The sequence below is a fragment of the Eleginops maclovinus genome, chromosome 3 (genome assembly GCF_036324505.1).
Source record: "Eleginops maclovinus isolate JMC-PN-2008 ecotype Puerto Natales chromosome 3, JC_Emac_rtc_rv5, whole genome shotgun sequence".
NCBI lineage: Eukaryota > Metazoa > Chordata > Actinopteri > Perciformes > Eleginopidae > Eleginops > Eleginops maclovinus.
In genome coordinates this window covers 13,362,766-13,386,381 of record NC_086351.1, presented here as the reverse complement: position 1 = coordinate 13,386,381, position 23,616 = coordinate 13,362,766, and the positions used below count along the sequence as shown (strand labels likewise).

The following is a 23,616-nucleotide window of genomic DNA, read 5'->3' as shown; positions in this document are numbered from 1 at the left end:
CTGAATGCAAATGTTCAAAACTGTTTACCAGCTGCAGAAAATCCATGACTCATTTATTTTGGGGAAAGTTGTCCTGCCCTATTCTCTATATTGTCGTACAGGAGGCATATATTTTTGCAACCTAGACATGTCCTGACTCTTCCCCTTGGAGAAAACATCATGCTGTATTATTTAAATGATCTAAGGTGTGCAAGAAGGGGATAATTCAAACTTGGACAAGAAGGATAGGGGACATGTCTGCTGGCAGAAAGGAGCTGAAACATGGAACATTCCTGGTTCATGAATTTTTCACAACACAATGGTGCACTATGAATATTGATGCACTGCTACCATCAATCCCGTTAGTGCTTTTGAGAGCTCTGTTCATGAGCACAAATAAAAACCCTGAAACTATGCTTCCATCACATGCACTCATTATTCATATTTAAAGCATTTTCAGAGCTGCACAAGTTGTTTTACATAAGATACGGCAGGGAAGGATGCGTGGCGTGCGTGTGTGTGATGTGTACCCAGATGCAGTATTGAAAGTCAAAGAAAGATGAATTGGGTGGCAGTGGTATCGGACATTATGTAATCACTGAGTAATGTTGCCAGATAGGGATAAAGATGTTCCAAACAAACATAACCCCCATGCACTCAGCTGGAGCAATGCATGGCAGGCAGCATTTCATTTGCGTGTTTGGCTGTGCTTTTGAGCAAATGAAGAAGACTGATGGGGGGACCACAAAGTGCGTGTCAGTGTTTTGGGTGTGTCGTCTCAGAGTCTGTGGTTCCAGTCTGTCAATGTCTCGAGGGACTGTTAGTGCTGCTACTCCTCTCCTCCCCTCTCGTTTCTGTCTCTCCTCCCTCTCCTGGGTCCAGCTCAACACCTGCTCCTTGCAGTAGGAACAGGGCAGGGCATGGGTTCCTAAGCAACTGAAGGCAACAGGAGTAGTTCATGAAGCCTTTGTTTCTCTTCCTTGCTGTCTCTCAATTAACTCTCTGACTTTCCATTCAATCCCAAACTGAAGCAGAACTATATCTAAAAGTTGCTCTTCCTCGCCGCTGGGTTTCGTCAGATGATTACAGTAGTGTTACAGTTAATGTTTAACATCAGCAGTTTTCATGATGTGTCATCACTGTGTTCAGTGATCAAAGTCTAAACACAAAAACATGATAAACGATTGTTACTGTGCAAGAGTTTTAGTTGTCTGCGGTTTGATGTCTGCATTGATTTGCGATGCCTCTTTTGGACTTTATGAAAGATTTACGGACCCGTATTTTTACTGGTAAGTCTTTTATGAACATATTGTACACATAATATTGAACAGAAATTAGACTTGACAGTGCTATGCATGGCACATTAACTTTCCTCTGTGAAACAAAGGTGATGATGCCTTTCCCAGTGTAGCTGTGAGAATAATGAACCCCTCTACATCCCCCTACCCCCCTTTTTCAGCCTATGAGTTGTATGGGCCTAATGGGGTCAGGCAGATGGGTGGGGTCCATATAGACAAATTGTATGTATGTGTATGCACATGAGCGGAAGCACATGGGCTGGTGTATATTTTTATTTTTAGATAAGAAAGTTGAGGGTGGATATGTTGTTGGACATTGCATTTCCATTTCCTAATGATTTTGAAATTGTGTTTCTTTTAATATCTCACCATTTGTCTCATAGTTGTAGTCCTGACAACCTCATACTGTGCACATGAATGCACCACGCTGCTGCCTGAAAAGACTGGGCAGGACTCTGAGGAATATTCCGGTTGCCCCCCTCCTGTTTCTGGACATTGTACTGTGTTAATGACTGCACTCTTTGGCCCCCATTCTCCGTGCCTATTTGAGACGTTTGTAAGAACGTTTTATGTGTTGTACCAACAGAGTAATGAGTTGTTTCAAAGTAAAAACGACTGATACACATACATCTGTCGTTTATTTTCCATTCTTCTGGATAACTGTGACGTGCTTTTAATGTTGGATTGCTGCAGCATCCAAACGTATTTTGACATAACCTAATATTTAGCAGCCGTAATCAGCTTTATATGAAAGTTGTGTCCATGTGGTTGTCAGGGGTGCTGGTCGTAGCTCGGTTGGTCAACCCAGGTCGGAGCCTTAGAGCAAGACTCCACCCCTTTACGAGCGTCGGACACCTTCAGCACAACAAAGCATGTGTCGCTCCGCAACATTGTTTCTACTCTGAACGTGCGGAATATAGGATTTTGTCGGATTTTTTATCGTTTGCTTTCCCATTGATGCTAATCCTGCAGTAGGTAAGCGTAATGTAACATGTGTGTTGCTCGCGTAGTGGGGATGAGTTGGTGTGTATTTGTTTTGTTGTACATTCGGCGCCATTTTCATACACAGATTGTTTAAATACCCCGGCACGCCGGCTCGATGCAGCCGGCAACTAATTGTGCGGTTATATTGACAAAAAGTTGGAAATTGAAGTCATGTTTTACTACATTACTGTGTAATATTTAAATTGTGATTTGTTTTAGCAATTTATATGTATAAATCCTTCTTTTTGCACAATTTAAACAGCCAACTCGCTGTTTTACAACATCCCGATAAATCACAAGTGCTCGGTAAACTGAGCCAGCGATGTTTTTCTCCATGTTTTGTTTTTGTAAAGAGGAATGGAAATACAAGTTATCTGTTTACTAAAAGAGGCCACACAGTTTGTTTATTTTATGAAAACTTTGGTAACGGATGATAAATGATGATTCTAAAGACGAAAATATATATTTTCAGTTTTTTTATGGCTCAAGTACAGTAAAGAGGTCAGATCATGTGAAATTATTATAATCATATATGATGTATTAGAGAAACAAATCCTAATATATTGTCATGACCTGACTGTAAGTAACATGATTGCCATATTGTATTTGTTAATGATTATTATATTAAATAGGTAGTGTTCCTCATCATGTAGGGAGGTTCTTGGTTTGGATGCTTCTGTGACTTGTGTTACACAGCTATGTGTCTTCTCCGATGTTGTTTTTTCATGCTGTTTCAGATGGCATTGCTTGTGAATTCGATTTCTTCTGCTTGACAAGACTTGCTTTTACCCTGGAGAGGATAGTAAAGGTTAAAAATATCCATCTTTGCTGGCGGACGCCATATGTGATTTTGTGTCTGTGTTCTTCCCCTCACACATAGAGACACTTCTCCAATAAGCCTCATCCCCCTTGATGATACTGCTGGATAAATATAGTCAGATTATCTTTTATGGAGTGCTGCATATATGACGTGGTAAGGATGAGAAAGAGACATGGGTGGCATTATTTCAGTAGGACTGGCAAGTGCAACACAAGTAAACACAGAGGTAAAAAAAAAATGACAAGAGGTAAAATACAATCTGGGTGCTTGGATCTCCTGTTCTGCTGAATCAGCAGTGTTGAATGGCTGTTGAAGGATGTTTTTGGGTCCGCTGTGTGGGAGTGAGGTCACTGGGGACCCAGAAGAGATTTCTGATGTTAATCCTCCTTTGGGAGTTATGATGTATTTGTGCAGTTACACTACTACTAAGTTGTGTGTACACCACTAAATACTCACTTACAAATAAACACACAGTCCTCTGCTGTTTTCTTTAAGAATGAGGGATTTGGTGGGTTCGAGCCTAAGAACTTTAAATTAACAAAAATAATGGAAAATTGCAAAAGTATTTTATTTAAATAGTCAATTGAGTTCATTATTCAAATCCTTTTACTAAGATATCTCACTGTCAAGACACAACTCTGGATTTTGTGTGTGTCAAACATAAACATTTAACACTTCTTCCAAATTGTGCACTAAGATACATTTATAGTATTTCTTCAATGGGCTTGGTCTAAGGGGATGTTGGAGACAGATTCAGAATTGCTTTCAGGGTAACCACAGTAAATCAATCAAGCTACTTCACTCTTTTCCCATGTCGGTTCATGTTACAGCATCAGGCTCACAGACCATCTGTGTGTATTGATCAGGGAATGGTTGGATATAGGTTTACAAAAAGGACTTGACTAAAATAAACCTTTTGTAGCCCAATAGCTATCACACAGTACTCTCAAGAGATATCGTGTCACATGATTACAATGTTTCCTTTAAAGTTTGATCCTGAAGTTTTAGTCATTTAAGGATCCTTCAATAGGAAGTTCATGTGTACTATAATGATTTTGGGTTTCAGGGCCTGCTCACCCATTTTTTTGTGTGTTTTCACAAAGTTGTTGGGAGGGCCTGTGTCTGTCAGCTGAACATATAACAGTTTATCCAGGCACGTGTTTGCGTGTATGTTGGTGCGCCTGTGTTTACTGAGAGAGGTTAATAGGAGCCACCATGGGGCCAGAGGACTGATATCTCGGCTTTCTGTTCATTTCTGTTGATTTTAAGCCAGGGAGGCGGGGCTCCACATAAAACCATGAATCAGCACAGCTGATAGCCCCAGCACTTCTTCATACCCTCTCTCCCACACACATGCAAATGCATGCACATCCAGAGTGGCAGAGCCGAAAGACAGGGGAGGGAGACACACTGATACTCAGTGAGATGGATACTGTAGGCAGGTAGATAGTTGGAGATAATCTCACTTGGTCACTTGGGGGACGATTAACTCTAAACTCCTTCTAATTCCTTAAGCCTACTCTCAGTACCCAGGAAACATGCTTTCTTTTTGTCCCTGTATTGCTGCAGGGTAATGTTATTGTGGAACTCGAGCCTGCTGTCAGTCAGTGTCCAGTGTTTAGTGAATTCCCTCAAAACAAATGAAATATATCCTGTCATCTTTTTGTAGACTGTTCTATTGTGGTGTATGCATTTGCGGCTGTGCACTCATGTATGCACATGTGCATATGTGTGTTGTGTGCAGCGCAGTGTGAACAGAAATAGATATGAGCTTGTCTGTAAAGGCTAATGAGTCCCTGCAACTTAAAGACATGAAGCTATTTATATACTATACCTCCTCCTCTCTCCATTCAGCTCTCGTCTCATTTCATCACACACTTAACACACGCACAGCAGCAGCTCTGCAGCATCACTGGCAAATGATATAACTGTTTTGGTATCTAGACATTGCTTGAATTTCTTTTTTTAAAACTGGAAACTTGGATTAGTTGGCAATATATAAATGAATTTAAGCAGTGTTTTCACTGGGTTAGCATCAATTCAGACCTTTATTTTGCATAATTGTAATGAGAATAATTAATACATTTGGGGTCAAACTGTTTAAGCTACTGAATTAATTAATTTGAACCAAACGCAAATCCTTTGTTTAATCACATTTCAGATCTTGCTGTTGTAACATTAAATTCAATTGGAAGTCACATAAACTCTAAATTAAATCCTGATTCCCCTCCAGCCTTGGCTTTTGCACCTGATCCAGCAGCTATGAGCAGACAGCTCACTCTTGCTAGAGGGTGGCCTACTTCATTTATAATTTAGCTAATTAGAGCCGCCAATTATGTAGGATGGAGGGCAGATTTCTTTTACAGAGCAGCTATATTTCATCTAATTACCTCCAAACCGAGCAAGAACTATGCATTTTGTTATGATAGATTGATGCTTTTCTAGATGTCCTGTGGAGTCGCATTATCTTGATGGGCCATGATGCAGGATAGCCCTGCTCAGCTGGCTGATAGCAGAGATGTTAGATAGGAAACACAAAATGGAGGAGGCAGCAGACACAAGCTCAGCTGGTCCATTAGGAGCATGTCTGTGCCCTGACAATCACAATTGAGATGACAGAGCATTAAAAGACCCAAAGGAGCCTGTGGGCATTGATGCATACCGGTGTGTGCGTATGTGTGTGGTGACCTAGGGAATAGGCCTATGGGGGGTCCGGTGGGGGGAAGGGTAGGCAGGATTAGTTATAGTGTGCAGCACAGTTATTGGTCACTGGACACAAACAATGGGAGGGCTAAAGAGGATTTGGTTTGTGTGCGTACCCCCTCCTCCCCTCCTGCTGTCCCGTAGTGCCAGTGAGAAGTGTATGGTATAGAGGGCCAGCCTGCACCCTTTGGGACGGCCTGTACATCTGGAAGGTCGGCCTGCCTGCCTGTCTGCTTGTCTAGCATCCCCCTCCCCCACTTCATACAAGGCAGTGTGGGACTTGAACTACATATGGAAGAGACAAAAGCATTAGTCACCAATTAGACAATGCCGAGTACAAACGTGATTCAGTCAGATTGAAGACAAACTGTGATTGTTAAGACAACTACTGTAACAGATATATAAGGAAAGTGTAGTGATTGCATAATACTAGTGAGTTGCACTGTTTACTAAGCTGGTTAGAAGTTTATAAATATACCAGAACGGCCCTCTCGCTGCCAAGCTAGTGAATCAAAGTCGTGTTCATTAAAGTCCAAGGCCCTTCTGCTGTGACTTTAAATCTCATTGTTTTATTATAAGTCACTTAGGCAAGTACGCTTGCACTGTTTGTTACATATTTAAAACTGCCTTGGTGTCTCCCATCGCTGCTGCAGTTTTAAATCATGTTAAACTGAATATATTTGGGTTTTATACTGACAAAACAACATATTTAAAGACTTATATCAGTTGTGATGGACTATATTCTTACAGTTATATGCAATATAATTGTCAGATTGATCCATAATACTTATAATTGTTAGTTGCCTCCAAACAGAAGGTGACATATTTGCTTACATCTCCTGTATTGTTCTGCTCATTGGTTGCCAAAAGTGTCATAACCAGGAACTATTGATTGGAAGGGATTGGTTAACCAATTTATATCTGCATATAATGTCATATCACCGTAGTGCTTCATATCACCTGTGCAGGGTGGGCGCGTGTGAGATGGAGGGCAGGGCAGGCCTGGCGAGGATGATGCAGGCACCGCTAATACGCAGCTCCAGAGCAGAATGCCTCCTTTGTGTCAGTGAGATTTAATGAGTCTGTGATAGGCAGTATGGTGAACCCACTCTCAGAACTCTATGTAGACACAGACACACTCTTCAACAAGGAAGGCTATTGTGTGAGGAAGTGGTGTACGTGTGTTTGTGTGTGTTTGAGTTAGAACATAATCTGTGGGTGGCAGTTGGCTTCATGTTTTATGGAGAAAGTCTCATGTATGCCACTGGGATTATGAAGCAAACAATAAATTAAAGCAACAATTTGTATTCTTTATTTTGATATTTGCTCGTGGTAAATGACTCCGCTATTGGTGATAATAAACCGTGCATACATATTACCCTATTTGCATAATAAAATCAGAATTATAAGCCTCTGCTGAGCATTTGGGATTGAACACGGGAGATGTGACTTTTAGTGCAATGATTGTTTTCGATATGAATTAATTTGCTGATTAATTTCCAAAATATTACATTGTGAAATTACAGTGTGAAGTTATTCATGTGCTTATAAACTACTTCTCCTAATCTTGTTTGTTGTGTACCAAGTATAGCCACACTATACGACACCGTGACCTTCCTCCACCTTTGACTCTTTTCTGTTCTCCTTCCCAGTGGCTACCATGACAACAGAGGCAAGTGCAGTGAGTGAGGCCGACACTGAGAGCAAACAGAAGGCCAGTGGCGCAGAGCCCGAACCAGAACCTGAACCAGAACCAGAGAACAAACAGAAGCCGGCGGCGGCGACGTCCGAGTCGGAGGGGGAGCAGTCGAATAAGGAGGGCCAGGAGCAGACCTCCGAGCCTGGGCCTGCTGACGTAGCTACCTCCCCTGAGGAGGAGCAGCTGAAGCCTCGCACCCGGACCTCTGCTGGCAAGGGCCTGTCTCGCCTCTTCTCCTCTTTCCTCAAACGCCGTTCACAATGCTCTGAGGGAGAGGGGTTCGAAGCCGAGAAAGCTAAGGAGGATAAGGCAGACAAGGAGGAAAAATCAGACGAGGCAAAAGAGGAGACGAAAGAAGAGCTGAAAAGTGAGGAGAAAGAGGCTAAGGCGGAAGAGAAAAGAGCAGAGGTAAAAGAAGTGGAAAAGAAGGAAGAAAAAGAACCAAAAGAGGAAAAAGAAAAGGTCGAAAAGAAGGGCAGTAAAAAGAAAAAGAAAGACGCCAAGAAGAAACAAGAAAAAAAGGAGGAGGAGAAAGTTAAAAGCGATGAGGAGAAACGGAAAAGTGATGAAGACAAAGTAAAAAACGTCGAGGAGAAAAAAGAAAAGGTGAAAAGCGACGAGGAGAAAAAGGAACAGGAAAAAGTGAAAAAAGAAGAGGAGTCAAAGGAAGAGGAGAAAGCAGGGGCGACTGTAGAAAAGAAGGAGGAACAGTTGGAGACAAAAGAAGAAGAAAAGAAAGATACCGCTGAAGTTAAAGACAAGGAGGAAGAAGCCGCAAAGAAAGAAAGTAAAGATGAGGACAAAAAGGTTGTAAAGAAAAAAGAAAAGGATGATAAGGTAAAGAGAAGGGAAGACGAAAAAGCTAAGCGGAAAGCAGAAGAAGAAGAAAGGGTAAAGAAGAGGGAAGAAGAGAAAGCAAAGAAGAGAGAGGAAGAAAAGGCAAGAGAGGCCGAAAAAGCTAAAAAGAAAGAAGAGGAAAAAGCTAAGAAAAAGGAGGAGGAGAAAGCAAAAGAAGAAAAGGCTAAAAAGAAAGAAGAGGAGAAAGCAAAAGAAGAGAAGACAAAAAAGGAGGAGGAGAAAGCAAAAGAAGAGAAGACAAAAAAGGAGGAGGAGAAAGCAAAAGAAGAGAAGACAAAAAAGGAGGAGGAGAAAGTAAAAGAAGAGAAGACCAAAAAGAAAGAAGAGGAAAAAACAAAAGAAGAGAAGACTAAAAAGAAAGAAGATGAAAAAACAAAAGAAGAGTTAAAAAAGAAAGAGGATGACAAGGTGAAGGAAGAGGTCAAGAAGAAAGACGAGGAGGAAAAGACAGGAGAAAAGCAAAAAAAAGAGGAGGAAAAGGGGAAGAAAAAGGAAAAAGGAAAGAAAAAAGGAAAGAAGGAGGTGAAAGGGCCGAGTGAGGAGCAGGTAAAGGCACCGATTGCAGCTCCAGAGCCGGAGCTAAAAACTGAGCCAGACACTGAACAGGCTCCTGATCAGCACTCGATAAGCAGCGCAGAGACACAGGTGAGTGTGACACTGACAAATATAACACCTTTGTCTTCCTGCCACAAAGTAGGTGAGAAGTTTGATACCACTTTCATATCTTTCTGTCAACCTACAGTTAGCTTAGCTTAGCTCCAATACTGGAAACGGAGAAAAAAAGCAGGCGATATTGAGCCCAAAGAGCAAAATCACACTGCCAGCATCTCCAGAGCTTAATAATAAACACATTTGATCTTGTAGTTAAACAATATAATTAATAACAAGTAATATTTTTTTACTGGGAATTGCGGTGCCAGGCTATGTCCTTTACGGTCGGTAGAAGTGACCCAGAGTTGGCACTTGGATAATAAGATTCCAGGAGACTGCCGCTCCTGGTCAAGAAATGATCACGCACAATCATTAACCCTGTTTGGTTTTTGTTCAGTTTAAACAATGGAGATAAAGCATGTTAAAGCATTTAGTTGGCGTTCGAGGCGCAGGTAGAACTTCAACCCCGTCACATTCAACCCTGTCACCATTTTTCATTATAACAGGGTTGAACTTTTGACATTTCTTAGATGACTAAATGGTAGACTTTAATGTGAACTGTTTGTAGTCATTCTTACAAGGGACATCCGACTATTGAGGTTCAACAAGAATTAACTTGAATATATTTTTGAATACCCACACAGAGTCCAAGTTGTCTGTGACGGGGTTGAATTTAAAACGATGGAAATTCCTAATTAAATTCCTAATTATTCGGATTTTATGCCTGAGGTGGGAAAATGTGTTTTCTCAAATATTTAAGTAGTCCATTACCAAATGTAACAATCAGAAATGCAATATTTAACTTTTTTTTTCTTCCAAAAAAATGACCCAAAGGGCACCCGATTCAGAGAATCACCCAAGTATCTTTGGACAGAGCATGCTAGCCATTTCCACCTTCTTCTATTTTGTTATGCTAAGCTAAACTGGTGCTGGCTGTAGCCTCTTATTTAATGCACGGATAAAGGAGTGGTATTGATCTTCTCATTTTACTCAAGGCAAGAAAAACAACGTGCTATTCCCAAAATATCAAACTTTTCTCTCAATCACAAGAGTGTGAATTAAGGTTAAAAAGACAGAGCTCTCATGTGTACAAATTCACGCAGCAGATTGGATTGTAGTAGAGGAACACATGTTTTTTTCTTTCTTATGAATTTTTTATGATGTGGACAGCTTGCTCAGCGAAAGTAGCGGTGGTGCACTGGGCTGAAAGCTTGGCCTGACACAAAAACGATCCATGCTGTTCTTAAAATGCAGCTAGCATCAACAGCAGTATCTTTATTGTTTACTAAGAACTGTACCCTGTGCATTAATTATTGTGCTGTCATTAAAAAAACAAAAACAATGAGTCATTCCTCTTATTTATTCTTTTCAAATGTTTTGTCTTTATTCTACAAGCAGGAGCAAAAGGAAGAGGCTGCGATAAAGAAGGAGCCTGAAGTTGTGGAGGAAGTGAAGGAGGAGGACACAGAGAAAAAAGAGGAAGAACCCGCAAAACAGGAGAAAGAAGTCAAAGGAGAGGAGAAAACAAAGGAGAAGACAAAGGAAAAGGCAAAAGAGAAGACAAGGGAGAAGACAAAGGAAAAGGCAAAGGAGAAGACAAAGGTGGAGGAGAAGAAGGAGAAGCCTGTAAAAGAGAAGAAGACAAAGGAAGAAGAGGCTCAAGGCCCCAAACGTCAGAAAACCATGCAATGCAAAGTCACCTTACTGGACGACACTCAGTTTGAGTGCGAGCTTGATGTAAGAGGCCTCCCAAATTATACTTTTTAGAATGTTTATTCCAATGGCTAATACCCATGTTAAAGAATCAAATGGTGATGTAATTTAAATAATCTCCTTCTCCACGTTTGTCTGTCTCTCTTTCTTGTGTAGAAACATGCTAAAGCCCAAGAACTTCTTACAAAGGTGTGCGACCATGTCAACCTGCTGGAGAGGGATTACTTTGGCCTCGCCCACTGGGAAAACCCAACCACCTGTGTAGGTTCTTTTCTACTCCCTCTAATAAAGTTACTCTGCAAAAGCATACTCTTATAATACATGAAGTTGGCTGTAAGCAGATGTTAAAATATTTCCCACCACATTTTTTATCCCGCAGACATGGATGGAGTCTACCAAAGAGATCCGGAAACAGGTTTCAGGTGCCGTGTATGAGTTTACATTCAGCGTCAAGTTCTACCCTCATGATCCAGCCCAGCTGACTGAGGACCTCACCAGGTGAATATCTCTATTATTAAAGGAATAGTCTAATTTCGGCAAATATGCCTATTCTATGTGATGTAGGTAATATGTTATTTGGAGAGGTGCTGGTAGGCTGATTATTCTAAAGGACAGAGCCATGCTTTCCGTTTGCCCTGCTTCCAGTCTTTACTCTAAGCTAAGCTAGCGTTATTTTAAAAAAAAAACGAAAAGTAGCTTCACAGCTAACTCTAAAGTGGGTATTACCAGCAAATCCACACTATAGTAAAGTCAGAATATACTTACAACGTCTCAATGAGTGAGCTTATTGTTGTCCCTTCACATCTTCTCCAGGTACTTTCTGTGTGTCCAGCTGAGGAAGGACATTATGCGAGGTGTTCTTCCCTGTTCCTTTGTCACACTGTCCATGCTGGGCTCCTACACAGCCCAGTCAGAGCTCGGAGAGTATGACCCAGAGCTCCATGGTGAGGATTATGTAAGTGAACTGAGCCTGGCCCCAGGACAGAGCAAAGAGCTGGAGGAGAAGGTGATGGAGCTGCACCGCACATACAGGTAATCAATGGGGAAAATTGGAACGTCAAAGTGATGGCAATCTGTAGCCTCCAGTTACGTTTCATAAAATGTACTATTAAAATGTAAAAGTACTTGATGATCTGTCTTTTTCCAGGGCGATGACCCCAGCCCAGGCAGACTTGCTGTTTCTGGAAAACGCCAAGAAACTCGCCATGTACGGAGTTGACTTGCACCAAGCTAAGGTATTCTTTTGAATATAAAGTCACCTGTTTACACCCTTGTTGTGTTGGTAATCTATTGATGCAAATATTTAAAGGGAATTTTTCAAATGCTAAATTCAACAGTTCAAGGATCGACTTCCTGTGCGTGGCTATTTTACAGCATCCCGCTTGTATTACATCAGTAGTATCCACATTTTAATTACAAAATTGAAGTCCCCTTTTGGAAAAAAAGGAGAGCTTAATATCATTTTAAACTAGATGACCTCAAACTCCATGTCCTCCGTGTGAAAAAGTCTGCCTCCCAGTGACTGTTTATTGTAATTGCAGTGTTAGGGTGATGGCATGCAAAGCTGCAATATCCTAACTGTTTCATCCTGTTTTTGTGCATCCAGGATCTTGATGGCGTCGACATCATGCTCGGGGTTTGCTCTAGTGGTCTGATGGTTTACAAGGACAAGCTGAGGATTAACCGTTTCCCTTGGCCCAAAGTTCTCAAGATTTCTTACAAACGCAGCAGCTTCTTTATCAAAATCAGGCCATCAGAGGTACATCTGAATGTACCTTTTTAATGTTTTCACTATATTTTAAATTAAATTGTTTTTATTCATTTACATTAGAATTATAATGTTATTTTTGGATTAAAATGCTATTGTATCTGTACATTATTTACATTGTTTGGGAATGCTGTGCAGCTGTATGTAAATGTAAATGTATGTCAAGTCTATGAATACATCTACTTTTGGCTTAATACAGACTTAGCATGACTGAACATCATGATTAATACATTTGAATAATAATCCTTAAATATATTGCACACTGAAACTCAGGTTTTGATTTTAGACTATTTTGCACACTTGCATTTTTATATCCAGCATACATTTTTTTAATAATATACAAAATGTTTCGAAGATTTTAATTTAAGAAATTGTCTTTTAGTATTGATATGCTTTACAATATGTTCATACAGCCCAGCAGATTCATATCGATGCATGTCAGAATAATCCCATCAACTTAAGCTCATTATATTTGACTTTATTTTGTTTCATTTACAGCAAGAGCAGTATGAAAGCACCATTGGCTTTAAACTGCCCAACTACAAAGCCTCAAAGAAGCTTTGGAAAGTTTGCGTTGAAAACCATACCTTCTTCAGGTAAGTTCAGGTCATTTAACCTAACCACACATTCTAAATTACACTTCCCTGCCTGGCAACAGAGGTCATTTGGAGGTTGTTTCTATCCCTCCAGATAATTGGCTAACTGCTCTCTACAGCTTAAGCCCTATATTGGCTCCCTGGCAGTTTAACCACAGAGGCAGAGCTTTATGCCCATGGTCATGACCTTAGAATTAGACCTCAAAGGGTTTGTCTAATTAGTTAGATGAAGGTCGAAGCTGTTGCTAACCTTATTGCATAACTGACAATTTTAAGGGAATTCAAACTCCTTTCATGTTTAATGATGTAATTTACTTTTAATTTCCTGGTCCATCGGACTTAAATTGAAATTAAATTGGAAAATGTATTTAATGTTGAGTGAATGATAATGAAGTGTGTTTGTCTTTCAGAGTTCCAACAGTGGAGCCACCCTCATCACGGCGCTTCCTCGTCCTGGGCTCTAAGTTCCGGTACAGCGGGCGCACTCAGGCCCAGACCCGCCAGGCCAGCTCATTGATTGACCGCCCAGCCCCTCGCTTCACACGCTCGGCGAGCAAGAGGCTTTCCCGTAACCTGGATGGAGGTATGTGCCACTGTGTGAACTATGTTTGAAATTTGTATTAGCGCGCAGGTTCGATAATCTGCCTCTGACTTTTTTCGCTCTTTCAGCTGGAGATAAAACTCTCCAGCTCCTGCAACAACCCTCATCATCCACCATGTCTGAGGTGGATGATTGGTCGCTGATGCTGACATCTGACAAACCCCAGCCTTCTCCTGAATTCCCAGGTACCAGGAGCCGCACCAGAGCTTTCTGGCATATTTTCTGCTTTTATAGCCTCATCACATAAATTAACATGCTCCTTCGTCTGGCTCATTTGCTGTCATGCCCATAATCCTTTTGAAAACAGTGCCTGTCAGCTGTGGAACAGATGGTTTCCTTGTCAGGATGCTGACTTACTCTGACATGTGGGTAATGTCACCCACGTAATACTTTCCCTGGCATCATCCCAGGGTAATTTACTGTAGTTCTCTTTCTAAAATACACAGGCATTTCCAGTCTTGAGGCTCCTTTCCTCATTTTTGTTGCCGTTTCTGAAGTTGATGCTTGATCTGTGTTGCACAATGGCTTTTCATTTGCTTCTCATTTTTTTGGCTTCTTAACTGACTGAATCATCAGTGCCCCAGTGTCACTTAAAGACGTAGAGAACTAGCCTTTCTCATCTGCTCTCGTTGTGAAGGATGAGAGGCATCTTCCATTCAGCTTTCTACTAACCTGAGCTTACTTGAATTACAAGAGTCTCGTACAAACGCTTGGCATCTGCTTTGGTCCAAAACACGCTTGAAGCACTGTGAAGCATTCATAATGACTGTCATCGTTCCCAGCAAAACTTTTGCACAACAGTCTTCACTCGGTCATTTATTCACAGCCAGAGGGGAGTCTGAGAAGATTTCCATTCAGGAGGAGGGGCAGTCGGTTCACACAGAAACATGGCAGACTGAGACTGAGACTGAGACTGGGCAGACTGGCTCTCAAACCATCACCCAGTCAGTCAGTCGGCTGTGGCCAGAGCTTGGATCTGACGAACAACAGCAGAGGAGAACAGAGGACGAGTGGTCTGCCCTGTTCAGGCGTTATCCTCCTTTCCCCTTTTTCCCACCTTTTGATTTTGCTAAACAGCCAGGTATTTGCACTCATCGTAAAAACTTCTGCAGAAACCAATGTGGTGATATTCTTCCTTGTTTAAGGATTTGCAGTTGGTAAGCTTTGTGTGTGTTTGCTCATCTGGTATGATGTTCTTCATATTTTTTCTCTGATGTTGTCAGCTAAGTTCAGCTTGGCAGAAATGAGCTCTATGGACCAACTATTACAACCAGCACTGAAACAACCAGATGATTGGTTCCTTTGCTTTGACCGAATCATCAGCATGTCCTCACTTGGGCATGTTAACAAACTATGTGAGTGATCTTTGTGTGGAAACATTAACTTCTGAATTTCAATAATGATTGTTCAAAAAAACATGAATCATATTTTCCTTTTGTTATGCTTTATTATTTTGCTTTCCCCTTAAAACCTCCCAGTGTCACGCCAAGCTCAGTTCCTGGAAGAGGAGGAGCAGGGCTTGCATATGGCGGATCAAGAACTGACCAGTGAGGAAGTCTTTGAGAGTCTGCAGGAAACTGAGATCTTGTTAGGCGAGCTGAGAATGGCCGATGTTTTGGAATGGAAGCTGAGGGAAGTTAGGGGTTTAGAGGAAAGACTGCAAGAAATGGATGAGGTGGCAGAGCGACTTCAGGAAGTAATAGAAGAGGAACTGGGAAAGGAAGAGGTAGAACAGTTAAGAGAGGAGGGAGATTTGGAGCAGGGAAACGGAATACAGGTTGAGCATATAACAGAAAGAGTTTTAAAGAAATCTGTGAAGTTAACAGTGGCAAAGGAGGATGCAGTGGATGAATTGGAAGAGCAGATAAAGCAGGTGTTTTTAAAAGGTATATTACCTGAAGAGGAAGAGGCCCAGGTACAGCAGGAGAGTGAAGAAGACGTGACGGGAGAGAGTCAGTCTGATGACCGCTTGAGAGAGGAGCTGTGCCAGATAGAAAGGAAATGGCAAGACGAGATGGAGGAGAAGTTGGAGGCTGGATCTTCAGACGTCACTTCAGTGGTACCGTACCAGACAGTGGAGCGTAGGACAAAGAAGAGAGTGACGATTGTAAGACATAGAGTGCAGATGCACGAGGAGATTGAAGATGTGCTTGCACTGCGTGGTGTAATGTCAGAGGAGAAGCTAGAAAATGAGGGCACATGGCGTAAGACGGTCATACTGCAGGCGAAAACTGAGGGAGAAGTTCTAGAGAGGCTTCAGGCTGACAGTCATAGTCAGGGCGCCGATGGAGATGTTTGGTTCATCGTTTTTGATCGGCCTCTGTACAAGGCTGTTTCCAAACCACCAGGTACAGTATGTCATTGTAGCTAATCTCTCACATTTCTTTACCATTTACTTCTCCATTACTATTTTGTGTGCTGTTAACACTAACAGTTGAACCCTTTAGATTTAACAGAAAGTTGAAGTAAGCATATAAATACAATTTGCCATTTATGTTCTGTCTGTGCTGGCTATTGTTCTGGGTTATATTAGTCGACTTAAAGTAAAGACAGTCTGAACAGATTTGGTCAGTGAAGATGTCCTAATTTGAAAAAGGGTTAAAATGAAGGTCCAACAACCATAGCTTTCCTATTCTGGTGTATCCAGAACATGAAAACCTTTTTTTTCAACATTAAAATGAACATTAATGATCATTTATATATTAATACCATGATCTTAGAGTTGAATCAGTTTTACATAGACTGACCCTCATAGAACATTTCTCTTAAACCTCCCTCACAGCTAATGACTGTGTTTTTGACATCAATATTAACTTATTAACCCACAGTACTTGTATACTGCTACAATTGGATGTATGATTTGCAGTGTGAGAAATACCTACACTAGTCAGGAAAAAGTTTATTGCAAATGAGAATATTCTACTACCCACTGTCCTGCTTCTCTTAGCTATTTAGCACTGAAAGTATTTTATGTCTTTACTGTCACCATTAGTTATTCCTGTGGACCGTGCTCAGGTGGAAGAAGGTGAATATTTCTCCTCAGAGACTGTTGTTACGACAGCTGAGGAGAAAACTGAGCTTAAAGTCGCAGAGAGACAGACAAGTGAAGAGGAAATAAGGCGTATACCAGAGATCCCCCCACCGCAGACCGTCACTGAAAGAAATGATGACTGGTTTGTGTTGCTGGATGTTGTTTCCAGGGAAACACTCTATGTGCCACCAGGTATTGCTTGGACCCTCTGGTAAAATGTTGGCTCTCTAGTGCTTTATTCTGAGCTTTCTTGCTAATATAAAGGAAATGTGTATTAGTGTTTTTCTAAAAGACTTTCTCCTGACTCAAATCTTTTCAGTGTCGGTCAAAGTAAGAGACCACATTGGTGCAGAAAGTGTTGTCTATGTGGGTGGAACTGCGACTGATGAGGAGATTAAAGAAGTTGTTTCTGAGGAGAAAAAGATAATAGAAGTGGCGCCAAGACTTCAAGAAATCCCACAACAACCAGTAATAGCCAGAGATGATGATTGGTTTGTGTTGCTGGACGTTGCTCTCAGAACATCCACATATGTACCACCAGGTACGGCTGAAAGTCCCTGTGCTGCTTTTCAAAACTGTGGCTATCTTGTGCTTTTATTGTGTGTTAACGTACATAAAGAGTGTACTGCTTCTTGTATTTAAAGACCTTCTCTCAATCTTACCCATATCAGTTACATTGAAGGGGAGAGACCAGACGGTTGCAGAGAGTTTTGTCTCTCTGGGTGGAACTGCGGTCAAGGAGGAGCTTAGGGAAGTAGTTTCTGAAGAGAGAAAGATAATAGAGGAGGTGCCAAGACATCTACAAGACATCCCACAACAGCCAGTGACACACAGAGAAGATGACTGGTTTGTGTTGCTGGACCCTGTTCCCAGAGAAACAGCATATGTTCCACCAGGTAATCCATTCGGACCGTTATCACAGCAATCCTCCTCTGCTTTGTGTACACCGTTATTGTTAATCCCTGTACTGTATATTTCTCTGAGGGTTTTATACCTCTTTTGTCTCAGTTGCTGTTGCAGAAGGTGTTAAAGTGTCCCCAGAAGAACGTGTCACTCAGGTTAAAATCACAACTATTGAGTGGAGTGAGGAAAAAGCGGAAGTCGTGGTAGAAGAAATAAAACAAGTGTTTGGAGAACAGCAAGTAGTAGCACTGCCGCGGGCTGTGAGAGAAGTAGAAGATGACTGGTTTGTGCTGCTGGATGTTGCCGCTAGAGAATCATCGTATGTGCCTCCAGGTATGCTCAACTTCTCTCTCCAGGCCTAACACAAAGTTTTACAAGCTTATCGTAGGTGTCTCACAAATGATATTTTGTTTTGTTTGTCATTAGTTACAAAGGACGCTCAGGTTTATACTGAAGAAAAACAATCTTCTGTGACTGAAACAATAACAGTAGAGTCCAGGAAGGAAGTCTTTGTGAAAGAGACGGTGGTGCAGGTGGAAGACAGAGGACAGCAGGAAGTTTCCGGGCCACTCAGAGAAAGAGAGGATGACTGGTTAATCCTGCTGGATGCTGTTCCCAAAGAAAGTGCCTATGTACCTCCAGGTGCCCACAGCCTTGAAAACACGCATTGTCACCCTAAAGAAGAAACAAACAAACAAACGTGGTGTCACGCAAACTATTTAGAGATAATTCAGATTGTGGTGTCTGATTATGAGTTTGAGTATATATTCTGTTTGCTTTCAGTTTCTCTGGTGGCACCGATCCACATTTATCCCAGTGTTCAACCTCAGCAAGTCGAAGTCATAAGGGTAGAGCAGAAGTTGCAGCAGGTTGAACCGATTAGACTGCAGCCTTCCCGGCCACAGACGGAGAGAGACGATGACTGGTTTGTGCTGTGTGATGCTGTTCGTGAAAAGGCAGTCTTACTACCATCAGGTACATGTAATATATGTCTGAACCACATCAGAATTTACTCAGAAACCTTCTGTTTTAACACATTTACTCTTTGCCAATTTCTGCAGCTCTTAGCTTTCTTTGTTTGATGGATAGCGCTCAGCTTCTTTGACCCTGTCTATTTGTGTCAGTTACTCCTGTTGAGATTATTCCGGATATGAGGAGGACGTTTGAGACTGAGGTGTCTACCACAGAGACAGGAACATTGAAGAAGATGATAATTGGTGTGGACAGCAGGCAAGATGAGACACGTCTGTCTGAAATTAGACAGATTATACTGCCGTCAGACAGGGAAGGAGGAGATGATTGGTTTGTTTGGTTCGACATCATCCGCAGAAAGCCTGTTGTCATACCGCCAGGTACTTTTCATTGCCAATGCTGCTACATACACTTTGCTTAAAAAATATATAATGACACATTAAGCCTACATGCACAGCTGATGCTTTCAGCCATAATTAGCAAAAATAAATGGTTCATCAATTAGCATCAGAGTTATTTACCCTTGTTTCTGTGTTAGTTGCTGTGGTTGAGCGTGTTGTCAAAGTGCCGGCAGCCATTGACCAAAAACCAAAATACCTCATGGAAGCCGTGAGGCCCCCCGTGGAGTTTGTGGATGTTAAGACGTCACATCCCAGACAGATTGATGATGAGTGGTCTGTGCTGCTAGATGTAGCAGCAAAAGTACCAGGTATTCTGCTGTCTATTGTGTGTGTGTGTGTGAGCTTTATATTTTTATAAAATAACTCACCTGATTAATTTTAATTAATTTTTTATTAAACGGTTTCACTTTCACTACAAATGTAATATTTTGTACTTTATTTCTACAATAAAACCCACTTGCTTTGTATTAGCTGCTGCCCCTGAGCGCCTCCACTTCCCAACAAATGTGAGCGTTCCAAGTGCTGGGGCCAAAACAAAGACTGTGATATCCGAGAGGAGACCACAGTTTGAGCAACGGATCCTGGAGGAAAGGCGTCCACACACACAAACACATGTCAACGATGATTGGTTTGTTCTACTAGATGTTGGCCGCAAACAGTCAGGTACCTGTCTGTGTTTGTTGTTTGCAGATGAACAGCTTACTTGTTTTAGCACTTTTTGTTCGCTCCATGAAATACATAAGCAACACTTGCAGCCCTTTCACAGGATACACTGACTTGGATGCACATTCCTCTGGCCTTGCTACATTTTGCAGATTGAAGAAATAATGCTTTCCTAACCTCGGCATTTCACCTGTTCACCACATTGGACTCCTAATGTCGTCTGCCTTTGCATCTGTCATTGGATTGCAAAAACAACTAATCAACGCTTTTACTCTCATCCCAATTTGTGGATATTTGCTTTCGGCCCACCCTGAGGGCTGACGTGCGCTTTTCCTTTTTAAAAGAGACTAAACAAGGCTCATGAGGTACAGTATACCCATGCAGTGTGAACACATCGAGGCTTGTAAGTATGGCGTGGCTGCTTGCATAGATGCGCTGCTGTCTGGTTCTTGTGTGGTTTGCATACCATGTAATCGCTCCATTGTGCTCAAAAATGTTTCCTTTTATTTACGTACAATTTTTTTCTGTATTTTCTAGTGGTGGTTCCGCAGAGGGGCACCCGTCCCGTCAGTGCTCCGGTCTTCTCCCAGGCTGCTTTAGCCGAGGCAGGGATACCCATGGCCATTCTGGAGCAGCCGCAGACCTCCACTCCACTCAAGACCAGCCTCAAGGAGGAAAGAAAGCTGGAGGTCACTATAGAGGCTGCAGAGCCTTCGAAAATCGAGGCTGAGGCTGAGGCCAAGGTATGCAATTTCTCTCTGTTTAAAGTGGTTGTGATATAAACATTTGTGTGTAATTTACGTTTACCTTACAGGATAACTGGATATTTATAAATTGTCCTTATAGCAGTTGCCTTGGACTCTTCTTTCTAATGTAGATAATGACATTTAAGTGTGAAAAACAATTTTTATTGCAATTACTTCATGGTCTTTAATGAAGAAACACACTAAAGTAGCGAGCAGAGATTGTCCTCTGTGTGTGAGTGTGAACTGTGTCTCTCTTGCTGCTGTAGCCAGCAGCGTGGAGGGACCAGAGAGAAGTAGACTCTTCACTGATGGCAACCATCAATGGGGATGTTCAGGTTAGTGTCAGACACTGGCCTTTTGCATGTTGCCCCTCACAAGACTTGTTTCCACCCTGGCTGTGAGTGATAAAGCCAACAAGCAGAGGATGCTAACATGTGTCCCTCTCTCCTCCCCGGGGTAGCACGAGTCTGAGGAGAAGAGCACGGAGGTGGTGCGAATGCGAAAGGTCAGATTCGTAGCCTCATAAACGTTTCCGTAGCCATCTCTCCACCTCCATTCTGATGATATCAAGCTTTTTTCATCCAAAACACTCATCTCCCCCTCTTCTCACGTTGTTCCTCTGCACAGCTAGGTCTAAAATGATATCCACGTCATGATGGATGAACATACAGTATTATTGAGAGGTAGAAAAAAGTAGATTGAAAATGTTAGCAGCGAGTAATATGGTGTAAATAAAGTAATATAACTTCAAGAAAAGTGAAAATGCTTGCCTCAGATGATATGTTTTTACGAAGATTACCTGTTTTACAGTTTACAAGGCATTCGTTTCCTCTCATTGCTTGCTGTTTTTCTTAACCCTGGAATGTACACATGCATGATTATAGATTTGTGCACTTTACTAAAAAAGTTGCATGAAAACTGTTTTTTGATAACATTTCTGTCACTTTTAGGTTCTTTTGTTTTTTCATTGTGCAAATATAGATATCTTAAGGCAGTCCTCTATGGCCTTAGGTTCTTGTTTTATTAGTACATTGCAGTTTGACTCCTATACTCACTAAACTACTTTGCATGCAGACTCCTCACAGCTGTGTTTGTATTAACACTGTAGTGAATTTTGTAGTATGCATGTCCAACATATCTTCCAGCACACAGGGGAACTGAAACAAACCCACACCTTTTTTGTTCTTTTTCACAGAAAAGAGCTAAGAGAATTGAGGGTGACTCAATTTATATCAGACATAGCCTTTTAATGTTGGAGGTTTGTATTCCTTCTGGAGATGTCAGTCTCTATCTGTGTTTTCTTGCTCTTTGGCACAACGGCTGCTCTTTTAATATCACGCTTGCATGTGGCATGATTCACACTTTATGCGTCGCCGTTTATTTGCCGTATAATAAATGATAATGTTTGTTTGTGTGTTTTGCAATTCAACTCTAATCTAAAGTTGTTTCAGGACAGTGATGTTGAATTACCAACAAAACATGTGGTCAGGATGCTTATAGTTGCTTTGGTATTTGCACACTTGTTAAGGATGCTGCACACCTTAGCATCCTTAAACTGTCACTCTTCATAAGCAGCTACATTTTTATTGATTCATTTTCTTCCAAAGATCATCAGTATTCTCCTGTTGCTGCTTATGCTCCTATGCCTCCATCAAATTTTATAAAAAATAACATCTTTCAACCTTGTAAATATAATTACAAATATACATTTGCTGTAATTTGCTCTTTAGCACCACACTATTAATGATAAGTATTGACTGTTCATTGAAGGTCTTTTTCTGCAGGCTGTTTGGAAAAATGGGAGTCAATATCTTTTAATTAAGATCAACTTGGTGCTAAATGTTGCCAAATAAGTGCTGCTACAGTTGCTTTTGTTAATTTGTGTCAAATTAGGTTTTCTTTTTATACTGAGGCTTTCTCTGTCTTCCATATCTGCTATCATCACATTTTATGCTCTCTAATTTGCAGTGCTTTATTGCAAAATGCTTTAAAATACACCATTCAGTATGTGCTTTGCAGCTTACAGCTCCTTCCCATCCAACGATTAATCAAATTGAATTTGATAAATCAATGGCACTCCTTTTGAATCTTACTTTTTATACACCCACATCTGGTCTCATGAATCAGCAACCACAATGATTTTTATTTTGAAAAGGAGTTAATCTGTTAAGAATTCACATAGCAGTCATGTAGGTTAATGAACCCTTCTAATTTATGTTTCTCTAGAATCACCAAATAACCCTGCTGTGGCTGCTGCTGCTGATGCTTATGTATTTAATCAGCAATAAATGAACAGAAACAGGAAAAAGAAACACAAACTGACTTTTCTCTCTCCACTTTTCTTTCTTCTCTCCTGTTTTATTTCCATATCCTTCATCTTCCCTTTCCTTCCCCATCCAATCTTCACTTTGTATTGTTTCTCCTTTTTTATTGTTCCATGGTCCAATTCCCTGGCACCCTCTCTCTCCCTTGCTCCCTCCCCCTCTACACTCTCTTTCCCCTCTTGGCTATCGTTGCTGCAGGAGTTCAATAAGCCTCAGGAGGACCTGATCAAGCATCATGCCAGCATCAGCGAGCTGAAGAGGACCTTCATGGCATCCGCCCCAGAGAGCAAGCCCAGTGAGTGGGACAAGCGCCTGTCCACACACTCCCCGTTCCGCACCCTGGGAGTCAATGGTCAGCCTCTGCCCAGTGCAGATGGGGTAAGTCTCCCACAGAAAACACACACTACTTTTTATGTGGATTTAACTGCTGTAAATCAGACAGTTCAGGAATTGAAGCAAACAAAGCAACATTTAAATTAATTTTGAAAGTCCTGACAGTTTCTAAGTTGTCTTGGTTAAAGCTGTACCTGTACGTGCATCATCCTAAGTGTTGTTCATGGCTCTGCAGTTTTAGAGATGTTTGGATAAACATCTTTGCACTAGTGTGAGCAGTGTGCATGGATTGCTAAAGGAACAGAAGAACCTAAAACTGTTACCAGCATTGATTCTAAAATCGATAGAAGGGATCAGCTTCTTCCATTTGTCCTTCCTGCTCCTCTTACTGAGTGTAATGGATCGTGTGTGCATGTAGACCCATTCAAGGTGATAGCATGTGATATGCAGCACATGCATGTGTACTGTATGAAGAATGCAGTTGGACGTGTTGAATATGGTCTGTTCTTGGTCTTCACTTTAAAGACTGATGTGTGTGAGGCATCTCTGGGACAGATTGTCCTCTCTGAGATC

At 41.5% G+C, this 23,616-nt stretch overlaps 1 protein-coding gene across 14 annotated transcripts in view; it reads left to right on the top strand.

Annotated features, from left to right (window-relative positions):
- LOC134861649 (uncharacterized) overlaps window positions 1-23,616 on the top strand; it is a 32,385-nt gene that overhangs the window by 2,204 nt on the left and 6,565 nt on the right. For 4 of the 14 annotated variants that reach the window (XM_063879022.1, XM_063879019.1, XM_063879010.1 and 1 more), the window contains exons 1-28: window positions 1,158-1,268; window positions 7,437-8,986; window positions 10,388-10,729; window positions 10,862-10,966; window positions 11,085-11,203; window positions 11,519-11,737; window positions 11,853-11,940; window positions 12,312-12,464; window positions 12,972-13,069; window positions 13,480-13,652; window positions 13,739-13,855; window positions 14,497-14,751; window positions 14,894-15,025; window positions 15,149-16,018; window positions 16,663-16,893; window positions 17,021-17,242; window positions 17,373-17,597; window positions 17,710-17,937; window positions 18,031-18,246; window positions 18,388-18,579; window positions 18,729-18,956; window positions 19,115-19,285; window positions 19,449-19,640; window positions 20,178-20,383; window positions 20,653-20,721; window positions 20,847-20,891; window positions 21,582-21,644; window positions 22,909-23,088. In XM_063879022.1, the coding sequence (XP_063735092.1) occupies window positions 1,220-1,268; window positions 7,437-8,986; window positions 10,388-10,729; window positions 10,862-10,966; window positions 11,085-11,203; window positions 11,519-11,737; window positions 11,853-11,940; window positions 12,312-12,464; window positions 12,972-13,069; window positions 13,480-13,652; window positions 13,739-13,855; window positions 14,497-14,751; window positions 14,894-15,025; window positions 15,149-16,018; window positions 16,663-16,893; window positions 17,021-17,242; window positions 17,373-17,597; window positions 17,710-17,937; window positions 18,031-18,246; window positions 18,388-18,579; window positions 18,729-18,956; window positions 19,115-19,285; window positions 19,449-19,640; window positions 20,178-20,383; window positions 20,653-20,721; window positions 20,847-20,891; window positions 21,582-21,644; window positions 22,909-23,088 (6,738 nt within the window). In that variant the 5' untranslated portion in view covers window positions 1,158-1,219. Of the gene's footprint in view, window positions 1-1,157; window positions 1,269-2,092; window positions 2,253-7,436; window positions 8,987-10,387; window positions 10,730-10,861; window positions 10,967-11,084; window positions 11,204-11,518; window positions 11,738-11,852; window positions 11,941-12,311; window positions 12,465-12,971; window positions 13,070-13,479; window positions 13,653-13,738; window positions 13,856-14,496; window positions 14,752-14,893; window positions 15,026-15,148; window positions 16,019-16,662; window positions 16,894-17,020; window positions 17,243-17,372; window positions 17,598-17,709; window positions 17,938-18,030; window positions 18,247-18,387; window positions 18,580-18,728; window positions 18,957-19,114; window positions 19,286-19,448; window positions 19,641-20,177; window positions 20,384-20,652; window positions 20,722-20,846; window positions 20,892-21,581; window positions 21,645-22,908; window positions 23,089-23,616 lie in introns of those variants that run through there. The other 10 variants (XM_063879025.1, XM_063879023.1, XM_063879018.1 and 7 more) reach the window with 7 other exon arrangements.